The 13,593-nt window shown below is 35.3% G+C and overlaps 1 protein-coding gene across 2 annotated transcripts in view; it reads right to left on the bottom strand.

Annotated features, from left to right (window-relative positions):
• The window catches only part of Sas-4 (spindle assembly abnormal 4), a 527,986-nt gene that overhangs the window by 495,774 nt on the left and 18,619 nt on the right, over window positions 1-13,593 (bottom strand). For both annotated transcript variants that reach the window (XM_090396928.1, XM_090396929.1), the window contains exon 2: window positions 11,411-11,560. In XM_090396928.1, the coding sequence (XP_090253054.1) occupies window positions 11,411-11,560 (150 nt within the window). The remainder of the gene's footprint in view (window positions 1-11,410; window positions 11,561-13,593) is intronic.

Here is a 13,593-nt window from a genome sequence, read left to right as displayed (position 1 = left end):
GGATACAATCAGCGGAATGTTGCTTTCTCATATCGGCGATAACACAGCCTGCTGCTTGAAGAGTCTCTTGCACATCACAAAACCATAGACCTCTGAGGGGTTCTTCATTTTGGGGAACAAGTCGAAGTTGCAAGGATATCTGGTGAATACAACAGGATCTCAAGTAGAATTGCATTATCTCCTCAAATCTCATTCAAGTGGCATACAAACCCACTGTCACCATACATAACCTCCTCTGCTTTCCAAAAGACCCAAACCACATCTACAAACATTCTGGTTGGTTTATTTTATATCTTTGTAGATTAACAACCAAATAAAACCCAGTTTTTTAGTCACATAAGTTTAGAATCAGAGCCGATGTTGAAAGGGATACAAGCAGATCTAAGAAAAGCCTTTCATACTTGTATTTGCTTCTGCAAAGTAAGGTGATCCTTTGAAACACTAGAATTATTGAAATGAGGAGGAAAACATTTATATAAAGTAAAGAGGTTATGGTTTGATACAGGGCATGATCAAATAATTTGAAATATTTTCAAATGATGAGATTTCATGCCAGATGGGACATAGCCCATCTGGCATGAAAAACATTTAAACAAGGTCCCTGCTGTTTTCATCAGGGAACCAGGGCGAACATTGAAAAGTTAACTACTGGAACAAGTTCCAACTCAACATCTAGAAGAAGAAAAATACAACATCAGAAAAAGAAATGAAGATAGGAACCATCAATATAAGGAGTTTTAATGGAGAGGAAATCAAACTCACAGAGGAATTGGAAAAGTACCATGTGGACATAATTGGCATTACTGAGACAAAGAAAACAAAAACCAGTGAGATCTCACAAAATAAGTACAGGAACTCTCACTTAACACGATTAATTAATCCATCAATTAATGTGCACTGAACAAAATCGTGCCAAGCGAATACAATAAACAATAGGAATAATTATAATTCATCCAACAGTTAGCGTAAATTTGGAAAAAAAATACAGTATCAGCTATATTATAGGATAAAATCATCCAAGTTAATAAAAATCAACTGCTTAAATTTTTATTTAATGTCTAAACATTTGATTGAGCTACTTTTTTTACAAAAAAATTAAGTGAAGATGTTTGAATGGTGCTCGACTTTTTCATCTTGTCATGCAATTTGCGATAGCTTTATCGAGATTTCAGTGGACTTCGAAGCTTCGTTCCACATCAGGATCAGCATCAAATAAAATTTCCTTAGCATACTCAATGCGATTGAAAACTAGCTCAAGTTCTTTTGCAGTTAACTTCTTAGTCATAACATTCTCTTCTTGTTAATATTCCTTATCTTCCTCTTCTTCATATGCATGCTGTTCAAGTTAAAGGAGATCATTCTCGCTTAAATGTTCTGATGGGAATCGAGCAAGTTTCTTACATCTTCATTAAATCCAAGTTCTTTTTCAATTGTGCCGATTTCTTCATTAATGTTAGGTCTTGGATTTTGTGCATGATAAACTAACATAGGCTCGAGTTTCAAGTCGCCTTCTGCACTGCCTCCTAACAAAAGCATAAGACGATTTTTAGATACTTTGTATCCTGGTTGAGATGCTTCAGTTTTAGCATCTAGGAAAGTTTTTGTCGGCATATGCTTCCAAAAGAGACCAATTTCGTCGATGTTTAATATTTGCCGATCGTCATAATCACCACTGCTTAATTAAACATTCCATGGAATGTATTTCATTCTATTCATATCTGTCTTACACCATATTGCCTTACAACGGCCTTAGATCGCCTTATTCCCCCCCCCCCTTGCATCTCTATCTTGTATGGATAGGGATGGGCAAATTTGCAATTCTTCAGGAAACTTGGCTGCAGAATCTTTATCAGCATTAGCAGATTCCCCAGTTATTCTTGTGTCATGCAGTCCAGTTAGAATTTTAAAATAGTCAAACTATCCTCAACTCGCAGTAAAGCTTTCACATTCCTCTTGAAATTGGGTCTCTTTCAATGAGGTAAAAATATCGAGAACGTTTGCCTGAATATTCCCTATACTAAGAGGTATTCTTTTTTGGTTACAATCCTCAATCCAGAGTGATAGAAGACCCTCCATCTCGATCATTAAATGGCTTCTCTTTCGGGTGATCTGCATGCTTAAGGAAACAGCAGCAACTTTTCCTCGTTCTTTGTATTCTTTGCTGTTATTTAATATAGTCCAAACTGTAGACTTGCTGTATCCCAGGTCTCACACAATTATTGTATTACTCGGAAGGCAATTTCAAGATCTGGGCACACTTACAAATGAGAAAATGGATAATTTGTGCCTAGGGTCTCAAAGAAGGTTCTTTTAAGGAAGAGGTGCAATAATTTTTTTGAGTCATCAGAACAGGAAGCTAACATAACAACTATAACCCTTTCTTTTAGTGTTACACGGTGATCAGCATTCCTTTATGAAATTATGGATTCTACAACCATGTTAAAATAACTTTTTTTTATTATCCCGACGTTTCGATCTTCATATCAAGATTATCATCTGGAGCATACATAAATATACAAGACAAGCTGCATTACATTTCAAACTGTAAGCTAGAGAAACAATAATTTGATCACATGCTACTCACTGGCATAACCTCTAGTGAAAAAAAAAAAAAAAAAAAAAAAAATTACATCAAGCTAGATTTAATTTATGATTACATGAATAAACGTTCTTGCTTACAGATAGTTTTCCTTTTAGTAACAGTGATGTCCTATTTCTATTATTACAATTGTTATTTCTGATTTAAAAAATTATTTATAAATTACAAGATGAATAAACATTCTTTCTTACAGATGTTTTCCTTTAACAATGACGGCCTATTTTTTTAGTATTCAAGTTGTTATTTTAGATTTAGGATACTGAATTTTTCTGTCCTGTTTATAGTTGTTCTTAGAGAGTAAGGATTCGTGGGACGAATATATGCCTTCCATATGTATGGGATTTTTAGACCATCATTATTGTTTTGATTGAGGTGGTTGATAATCATCTCACAGGCTTCCTTAAATTTGCATTCATACCATGTTTTGGTGTGATGTAGACAACTAGTGCTTTTCCAGTCAATTCTATGTAAGGTTTTCAGGGTATGATCAGAAAGACCAGCTTCACCATAATTACTATATTTGATGTTTCGTTTATGTTCTTTTTGTCTGATCGGAATTGTGCATCCTGTTTCTCCTATGTATGGTATGTTGCAGGTGTAGTAAATACGGTATACTCCAGGGTGGGCCAGGGGAGGAAGTGGGTCTTTGAATGAGTTGAGTAAGCTTTTTAATTTTGCAGGAGGTTTAAAGGTGGCTTTGAGGTTGTATTATTTTGTCTGATGTCCCTTTAATGTAGGGAATGGTTATAGTTTTATTGTAGTCTCGTTTGTCTTTGTTTTTTATTGAGGTCTTGTACAGAATTTTGTTAATAGTGTTTTGGCTGTATCCATTTTTTCGAAAAGTATTGCTGATCACTTTAAATTTGTCTTTCAGTGCCTGTTCACTAGAACAGATCTTCAGAGCCCTGTTTTTTAGGGTATTGATAACACCAAGTTTTGTGTTGGGTGGTGGTAGGAGTTTACGTGTATATTATTATTATTATTGTTCCGGGAAACTCCAAGGAGTCGACAGACTCATCGAGGGAGGCCCTAACATCATGTCAAGAACAACTATTCAACATTCACACAGTATCTATCATACCTTGCCTTGAACTCATTCACGGTCGTAGCACCCACAACAGACTCTGGAAACTTATTCCACTCATTCACCACTCTCCAAGTAAAGAACCTAGCTCTAACACCCTTGTCAACCACGCTCTTGCCCAGCTTCCATGCATGGCCCCTAGTCCTCCCACCACCAGTCATATTTTCAAAAATATCTTCTGGATCAATCTTATAAAAACCCTTCAGTAATTTGAATGTCTCAATCATATCACCCCTCCTTCGCCTATCGTCCAATTTCTGCAACCCACAAATCTTCAACCTATTCTCATAAGGTTCATTCCACAGACCTGCTATCATCTTGGTCACTCGTCTCTGGACCCTCTCCACTTCCTCCCCATCACGAAGAAACCCTGGTGCCCATAGCTGGGCACAGAAGTCCAGATGGGGTCTTATCAAGGCTCGATACAGAGGAACAACAACTTGTTCGTCTCTGCATGTTAAAGTATTTTTCAGAAGCCAAGTGATTTGGTGAGCTGTTTTAGTTACTTTTGCAATGTGCCCCCTAAACTTAAACTCCCTATCCACCAACACTCCCAAATCCCTGGCCTCATCAATCTCCTGGAGTATGATTCCACCAATGCGATATACTGCTGCTATTCTTTTCACCCCAAAGTGCATAATCTTACACTTTGCCACATTAAATTGACATCCATTTTTCCTAGCCCAGTCCTCCAAACTATCCAAATCATCCTGTAAAATTTTGACATCTTGTGCACTCACAATTGCTCTACCCAACTTTGCATCATCAGCAAACAAGTGAACACTTCCTCTCAGATCCTTTCCAATATCATTGATGAACAAATTGAAAAGCAGTGATCCAAGAACAGAGCCGCGTGGCACTCCACTAGTCACAAGACGTCTTTTAGACTCCACTCCTGAATAAACCACTCTTTGATATCTCTCCTTCAACCACCCTCTTATCCATCTCACCAACCCTATATCTATACCCATCTGCTCCAGTTTACTGATTAGGGTTCCATGTGGTATCCTATCAAAGGCCTTGGCAAGGTCCAGTAGTATCACTGTAAACCCATTACCCCTATCCAGTTCAGCCGTCACTGTGTTATAAAACGTGAGCAAGTTACTGAGGCATGATCTACCCTTCACAAAACCATGTTGTCCCCCATACAATATCCCATTTTCATCTATCCAATCCTGTATTCTTTTCTTGACTAATTTCTCTAAGACCTTGACAATGATTCCTGATATGCTAATCGGTCGGTAATTTACAACAGCAGTCTTGGAACCACCTTTATGTAGTGGAACTATTTTCCCCTCTTTCCACCCGCTCGGAACTAACCCAGACCCGAGACTCAAATTAAACAAAATGGTCAAGGGTACTGACAATTCTTTAGCTGCTTCTCGTACAACACGAGCTGGTATACCATCCAATCCCACAGATGTATTGACATTGAGGTTATGCAATAGACTACTCACCTCCACTTCATTAACCACAATTCCCGTATAATCTACTGGTTTATTCGTTTCTGCAATGTCACCACCTGGATGATATACTTTTGCAAAGTGCTCACTCAGTAACTCAACTATCTCAACTGATTCAGTTACCTCCCTACCATCGGCATTCTTTAAAATCAATCTGCCATGTACATTTTTCCTTTTACTTGCTACATATCTAAAAAACTGTTTAGGATTCTCTTTAGCCTGCATGGCCAATGTTCTTTCGTAATCCTTTTTTGCTTTTCTTACCACACTCGTCACCCTTCTGGCCTGCGCTTTATACTGTTCATGTGCCTGCCGGTCACCTTTCTCCTTAAATTCCCTTCATAGTTGTTTCTTTTTTTGCAACTCAAGCTTAATGGTGTTATTCATCCATTTAACCCCTACTTGATTTATTATTCGGACTCGGTTTCCGGTAAACAGTGAAGGAAAGATTGCCAAGGGGAGATGTGTGACAAGTGTATCTAGAAACGGCAGTGTGTTATGTTTTTCAATCTCAATTGTGAACTGTACATGTTTGTGTTGCTTGTTTAGGTGGCTAAGAAATGTGTCTAGCGGCCACGAGACCAGATCGTGAAAACATCGTCAACGTATCTAAGCCAGACTTTGGGTTTTAAAAGAAGTAAGTTGTTCAAAATGTTCCATATAAAAGTTAGCAATGGGGGAGGAGATAATGGTGTGCCCATAGCTGTGCCTTCTTTTTGTATTTTTGTAGGTAGAAAGCGTTTTGCCATACAAAATAATCAGAACGTAATACACGCACAAAGAGCACCGTGATATCTGGAGGAAATTTGTTCTGTAAAAGAAGGATTTTGTCATTGATTGGGACATTCGTAAAGAGGGCAGAGACGTCAAAACTGACTAATAGATCATCTTTTTCTAATGTAATGTCTTTGATGATGTTTATGAAGTGTTGTGTGTTTTTGATATAGGAGGGGAAATGACCTACCAACTCCTTGAGTGTTGCCGGTAATTTTTGGCTGAGTGATAATTCAGGCTATCAATCCTTTCAACTATAGGCCATAGCAGAGTGTTTTCTTTGTGAATTTTCAGTAGCCTGTAAATTCTCAGGGGACGGCGTAGTGTGGAAATAGTTTTTTGACCGCATCTTCGGGCCATGTGGTAACTGACTTAAATAGATTCTCTGATTTCTTTTTTATTCTATTAGTTGGGTTATAGTTAACTAATTGGTATGTTTTATTGCCCGAGACCAGCAGATTCATTTTTTACACATAAGTGGTTCGGTTTAAGATAACAGTGGCACTTCCTTTATCTGCTCTGATTATTACGATGTTCAGATTTGACTTTAGTGATTTTATCGCTGTTAATTCGTGTTTAGTTAGGTTGCTTGTTATTGTTTTGTTATGATTTAAAATGTTGGTGGTTTCTAAACGTATTTTTTCTGCTATGTTATTTGGGATGAATCTTAGGCCTCTTTCAATATTACAAATAAAATCTAGTTTATTTATCGATTTGGGTGCTATGGCACAATTTAAACCTCTGTTAACTATTGAGATTTGTTCTTTGTTTAAAGCGTGGTTGGATAGGTTAACTATGTTACAGTTGCCTGTAGGTGATTGGTGGCTCCTTTTGTTTCTTGCTTCTGCTTGGATCTTATTGTTCACTGTGGAGAAATTTGAATATGACGGCTAGTTCTTTCGATCTTTTAGTCTTTGGAATTTGGAAATTAGGTTTTCTTTCTTCGTTTGGAGGATGTGGTTCGCCGTGTTGTCAGTAATCTTTTCCAGGATCATCCAGATATCTGCGTTTACGTAGCTTGAAAGTTCCGTTTTTTTTCTTTTTGTGGCTGATTTTGTGTAGCGGCTAAGTTCTTTCTGGAAGCTTGGATTTGTTTTCTGAGAAGTGCTTTCTCCATGCGGAAGTATATTCGTTGCACTTTTGCTGAGGTTAATTTTCTTTTTAGCCTGATGCAATTCTGAATGATATTGCTGTCCCTACAACATTTTAAAAAAGCCAGTCGATTGATCAAATTAGAAACCTGATTCTTCAGCTTAGCGTATTGATTGCATTGCTTGTGGGTCAAATCTCCATGAATTATCACAATCCTTTCTTTTAGTGTTACACGATGATCAGCATTCATTTCTGAAATTATGGATTCTACAACTGTGTTAAAATAACTCTTTTTATTATCCCGACGTTTCGATCTTCATATCAAGATCATCATCTGGAGCATACATAAATATAAAAGACAAGCTGCATTACATTTCAAATCGTAAGAAACAATGATTTGATCACATGCTACTCACTGGCATGAACTCCAATGAAAAAATATAAAATAAAATAAAAAATACATCAAGCTAGATTTCATTTATGATTACATGAATAAACATTCTTGCTTACAGATAGTTTTCCTTCCAGTAACAGTGATGTCCTATTTCTATTATTATAATTATTACATTTATAATAATAGATGTAACGCAGCTTGTCCTGCTGCCTTTCCACATTCAATCCTTTGATGGCTTTTTCTACTTCAAGTATGGATATGTACTCCTGACTGCATGCCTGGTCAGTGTTTTTTACCACTGTGCTGTCACCACTGCTTGTTTCATTTAACAGCCTTTCAAAGTAATTACTCCATACTTCAAGGATATCTTTTTCTCCTGTTTTCATGTCACCTTTTTCATCTCTAACTCCTTTTACAGCATTCTTTCCTCCATTCTTAAGCTTCTTCAACAACCTCCAGAATATTTTGCCACCTTCTTGATATTTATTTTCTATATTCTTGCCAAAGTCCTCCCATGACTTTTGTTTAGCTAGTTTTACACAGTGTTTAGCTTTCTTACATTTGTCTCTGTATTCTCTAAGAGCAAAAGCTGACTTATTTGCCAGGAACTTTTGATATACTTTCTTCTTTTCCTTCACTGCTTCTTTAACTTCTTGTGTTCACTATGGAGTTCTTATTTTTCTATCATTGCAGACAACCTCACCACATGCCTCTCTGCTGAATCAATCAGGGTTTTCTTCAAGGATTGCCACTGAATCTCCAAGGTTTGGTTCCTGTTCTCAAACTCTTTCAATTTATCTTCAATAATCTTTGTGTATTTTAGTCTACAGTTCACATCTGAGAGCTGCTCAACTTTTATTCGCTTTAAAACTTTCTTACATGTTATTCTTTTCAATATGAAATTCAATTTTATCCTGCTCAAGACTAAGTAGTGGTCACTTCCAATTTCAAATCCTCTGTACACTCTGGTGTGTCTTGCACCAGGGAGAAAACATCACTATCAACAATAACATAGTCAATGAGTCTTTTCTTATTCCTAGCCTCTTCTCTCCATGTGAATTTGTGCACATTTTTATGTTGGAACATGGTGTTAGTAATAACCAGTCCATGTCCTGAGCAGAAATCCAACAAATATTTGCCATTATTATTAGCTTTGCTCTTTTCTCCAAATTTTCCCAAAATATTTTCGTATGTCTCACAATCATTTCCTACTCTGCTATTTAGATCCCAAACAATGACCAACTTTTCCTTTTTCATTGTGTCAGTTTGCTTTTTCTTAAGCCTCAAAAAATTCCTCCACTTCTACCTTAGTAGAACCTTCTGTGGGACCATTGGCACAAATAAGTCTCATTGTCCAGTTCCCCATTCTGATATTTGCCCACATCACTCTACTTGAGACTGCCTGCCATTCAAGAAGATTAGCCTTGTATTGTGTTGAATACAATGGCTACTCCTTCTTTTCCTTGATTGCAATTGCCTGAATATAACATTTTTTATTTATCGCTCAGAAAGATCTCATCAGTTTTTGTTTTTTTTTTGTTTCAATCACCCCCTGGTATGTTGATCTTTGCCATTCAGACTTCTTATGTTAATAGTCCCAATCTTTAACTCTGGTGATGTTGGGTTGCAGTGAGTTTTAGGATTTGTTCCAGTAGCTGACTTTTCGCTGTTCGCCCTGGTTCCCTGGCAAAAACAACGGGGACCTTGTGTAACTGAGCGATGCCCCAGCCGGCATGAAATTTTGTCATGTTGTACTATCATTTTTCATTTTGGTTTAACCAATAAGAATACAATTTGGTCAGCTAAATCCCAAATTTTCAACCCATCCTGATTCGTTCAGTATCCAAGTAGATACCGAACAGGGTGCACCACAAGAACGCGAGGATTGGACATTAGGTCAGAAGCCCTGGTCGGTTCTCTGCATTCCTTTAAAGGCTATGTGGAGGTCTCCTTTCAGTTATACAGCTTTGACCCTTAAGCACCCTGAAGACCAAAGTCAAGGTGGATAAAATGTTAAAAAAAAAAAAAGTGTAAATGATGAAGAAAGAAATAACATATACTACAACAGTAAAAAAAATCTAGGTCATCAAACCATACCACTACAGTAAGATACTTGGAAATTATCAAAGCCACCTCTTTTATTTTTCTCTTGGAGATTTATTTCCATTCTAAAAAAGCTGTAGAGAAATTAATGACTTTCTAAGAACAAACAGAAATTATATGATCTTCATTTGTGGGCAATAATGATGTCACATCAAACAATAATTTGACCTAGTATGCGACATCACCACCTTACTTAACGGAGGCATATGATAAAATATGCCTCCTAAAATATAATAAGTGATATGATAAAAGTCGTGTTTCATCTCTAGTTCACACTTACAACTTATATAACAGATGGCCTATCTTCTTTTGCATGGTTTTTATGTCCTACAGTGTTTCAACTTTGCAAGGGAAGGATTATCATAAAGAGTTATAAATGTGCAACTTAAGCTACTTGTGTTTGGGTCACATGTGGTTCAATTTAGTTTTGACTGGACTTTTATATGTTGATATGTTTTTTTTTTGCTATACAATAATAATTGCATATGAAAAATTATCTTAATATATTTATCTGAGCTGAATCACATGATGTAATGAAATGTCAGACACACACACATGAATTCAATGTACTGCATAGTTTATGTCAGCAAAGTGCAGTAAGATACACTATTTAGCAGTGCTATACTTGTGCTGTGATAAAGATAATGAATATGCCTTATGTTTACATGGTACTGCATGGTACCAATGCAAAAGGGATGTGTATTATACATGATTTTTTCATTTTGCAAGTGGTAAACTTTGCTATAACATCTAACATGTTAGTATCATACATTCACTTTAGAAATATTTTGCAAATAATGTCTGTAGCATGTGCTAATGATTGTTTCTCATTCCTAAATGCTTGTTAGTCTCAATGGCCCATCATGGCAAAGTAACTTGGTATGTTTGAAATCTCATTAATCATTTGACAGGATGGTTAATCCTATCTGCAAAATATATTATGACTGTCAAAAGCATGTATTCTTATGGCTAGTTTGCTTGTTTTGCATGATGAAAAAAAAAAAAGATTCCGAGAGGAAAAAAATTCTGCCATCTTCATTATGAGAATGACTTAAAACTCATCATCACCTGAAAAGCCACACTAAAGGTTCTTTGAATCCTAAACAGGATTCAAAACCACATTAATCTAACCAAAGGGTGTCCTTGAAACTGACTGAGATATTCTACAGTTCATTCAAAAGAAACTGAAAAACAATGCTTTTCAGAAACAGTTTCTGTCAGATAAAAATAGAATAATAATAAGAAAATACTGATGATGCTCTATAAAATAACCAAACTCTGAATGAAGTTCAACTATTAATATTTTACCTATTCAGAAAAAGACGACATACAAAATATGGCCATTTTGCTTTTCTTCCTCTTATGAGAGATGCATGTTTGTAGCTTGTATAACATGTTCATTCTATTTTTATCCACTATTTTCTTATCTTCTCAAGTTCAGTATTAGAAATTCAGGAAAGAATTTCATCCTACATAAGAGTACAACTGAATTAGTGCTTACTACTATTGATGCAATAGCAGACTTTCTATATAAGTGAGCAGAACATGCACCCTAATATTAAAATGAATTTTATTCACACTTGGGTCAATACCAGGTGTTACTAAAATTAAAATGCAATCCTAATAAATAGTTTTTTTTTTCTTTTTTTCTCCCCATTTATTAACTATTTTACTATAAATTTTATAAGATCTCTGCATTGAATTTAAATTTCAGGATTTGTATCAAATAACTAAGAATTTGTGATTCACAAAAATACAAGTAAGCACATTTGTTTTCCCAACTTGAAAGTGGAAAAAAAAAAAAAAAATCTAAATACCCTTACTTTTAAAAATTAAAAATATTGGAATAATTATTCAAACTGATTAATAAAATTATTTAAGTAAACAACTTATTTTCTTACCTTTTTTAGGTGTAAATGATCTCCAGAAATTTTGCTGCTCTTTCTCCAGATTTTCTCTTTCTTGCTGCTGAATAATGCATAAGTGATTTAACTTTATCTGCTGCCATTTTTTTATTTCTTGCAAACGAGCAAACAGCACTGATGCAGTTTCTTGAAAAATTTAAATTACCAGTTAAATAGTTAAAAAGCTTATTTAAATTATCTAAAAAAATAATAGGTATAAAACAAAAATTTTAAAATGACCGTATTTGGGCACTAGTGATATGGAAGAGAAGCCATATAGATTACTACAGATAGCAAGTGACAACTAAACACAAAGATAAACTTCTTGAATGGAAAGCAATTTCAAGCAGTTCTTGGAAAAATTTAATAATGGGAAATTTGTCATGAGATTTATTTGCCTACAGCCCTACAGAAGATTCTAATGGAGAATACATAAAATAATTTGAATCATGAGTTAAAGAAAAAAAAAAAAGGAAACATGACTCCTTTTGATATCCAAACTGTAGAGATGAAAAGAAATGTAAGCTACATGAATGCATTAACCCTGCGGAGGTCGTGACAGATACAAACAAATTGTTAAATATAAATATTCTTACAAATATCCAGTGAATAGCTTGGAGGTCATGAGTAGCTGTGCATGCATATATTACGAGTGATATTTCATAGTAAATTGTATCTGAGAGATACCATGACCTCCGATGTCAGTATAGTATTGGTTAATTTTTTTTTTTTTTTTTTCCCTATTGAAAATGGCTGGAAAAATATATCGATTCGTAATCCATCAGATGTTGAAGAGATTCAGCAATTTTGTTACTCGAGTCCGATGATGAAAATGATAGAGTCGGATGTGAAAGTGATATTCGATGTAAATTGTATCTGAGAGATACTGCGATCTCCGATGTCAGTATAGTATTGGTTTAGTTGTTTTTTCTTTTTTTCTTTGTTTTCGATAATTTTTAGATTGTAACTGAAAATAAATAAACCATCATGTGTTATATTTGCAGTGTTTTTTTTAAAGTTTTATCACATTTTAGCACATACTAGTAATGAATGTTAATTAAAAGAAATACACGTATTAACCACAGTTTAATTATTTAATTGTAAATATTTCATCCTAAGTATCTTAGGACATCATCAGTACAGTAGTTTAAACAATAATAGGAATAATACAGTTAGGTGCATGATTACAATAGAATCTCATTAAACGTGCGTAGCGTGTTACAGAAGTAAAAAAAAAAAAAAAACTAATAATAATTATTTAACACAATTTTGTATGACAATTTCTCATACTTTAGGAATAGTAAGAATGTCGTTGCGGTTTAAATTTGGTCTGTGTAGTAGGGCTTCAGAACTTTCTTTGTATAAATATTCATGTTTATATAGATCTATGTAAAAGTTTAGACTTTTCCCAATGGATCCTATGGCTTGGATTTTCAATTCCGTGTTGAGAGAGGCCAGATTTCTGCGGTTTAAAAAGACGGATGTGGTCTTGATGTTCCGAGATGCGTTTCTGAACAAACCTACCTGTCTGTCCAAAGTAAGACAATTTGCATGAGCATGGAATCTCATAAACGGCAGGCAAATCAAAGGTGAGAGTTTGTCCTTAGGAGAAGGTAACAAGTTGTAAATTTGGTTGATAGGTTTGTAAGTAGTGGCAAAACTGTATTTCTTCATAATTTTAGAAAGACGTTCGGAGATGCCTTTGACGTAAGGTATGGGAATCCTATGGACTTCTTCCTGTCTGGTTTGATGTGTGGAAAAGTGACCGATGATTTTTTGAGTTGTTTTAGGATTATATCCATTTAGGATGGCTGTATTTTTGATTACTTCTAATTCTTGGTTTAAAGATTCTTCAGAGGAGCAGAATTTGTGCGCTCTGGAAACTAGTGATTTAATAATGCCAGATTTCTGAGATGGATGATGAGCGGAAGAATTGTGAATGTAGAGACCTGAGAATGTAGGCTTGTGAAAGACAAACGTGGCAATGGAACCGTCTTCTTTTCTTTGGATGTGTAAATCCAAAAGGAGATACCCTGTGGAGATTCTTTTTCTGACGTAAAGAAAACTCAATTTAATTTTCTGAGTAGACAAAAACGTCAACTCAGAAAATTAAATAAGCTACTTAATGAAACTTCCTCCTTAGGTGAAGAAACAATCAAAAAACTTAAGACATACCATGC

This window comes from Typopeltis vanoorti, chromosome 8, assembly GCF_054136105.1.
Source record: "Typopeltis vanoorti isolate ZY-2024b chromosome 8, IOZ_Tvanoo_1.0, whole genome shotgun sequence".
Lineage (NCBI taxonomy): Eukaryota > Metazoa > Arthropoda > Arachnida > Uropygi > Thelyphonidae > Typopeltis > Typopeltis vanoorti.
The sequence above is the reverse complement of the archived record's forward strand: the minus strand, read 5'-3'. Positions and strand labels throughout refer to the sequence as shown.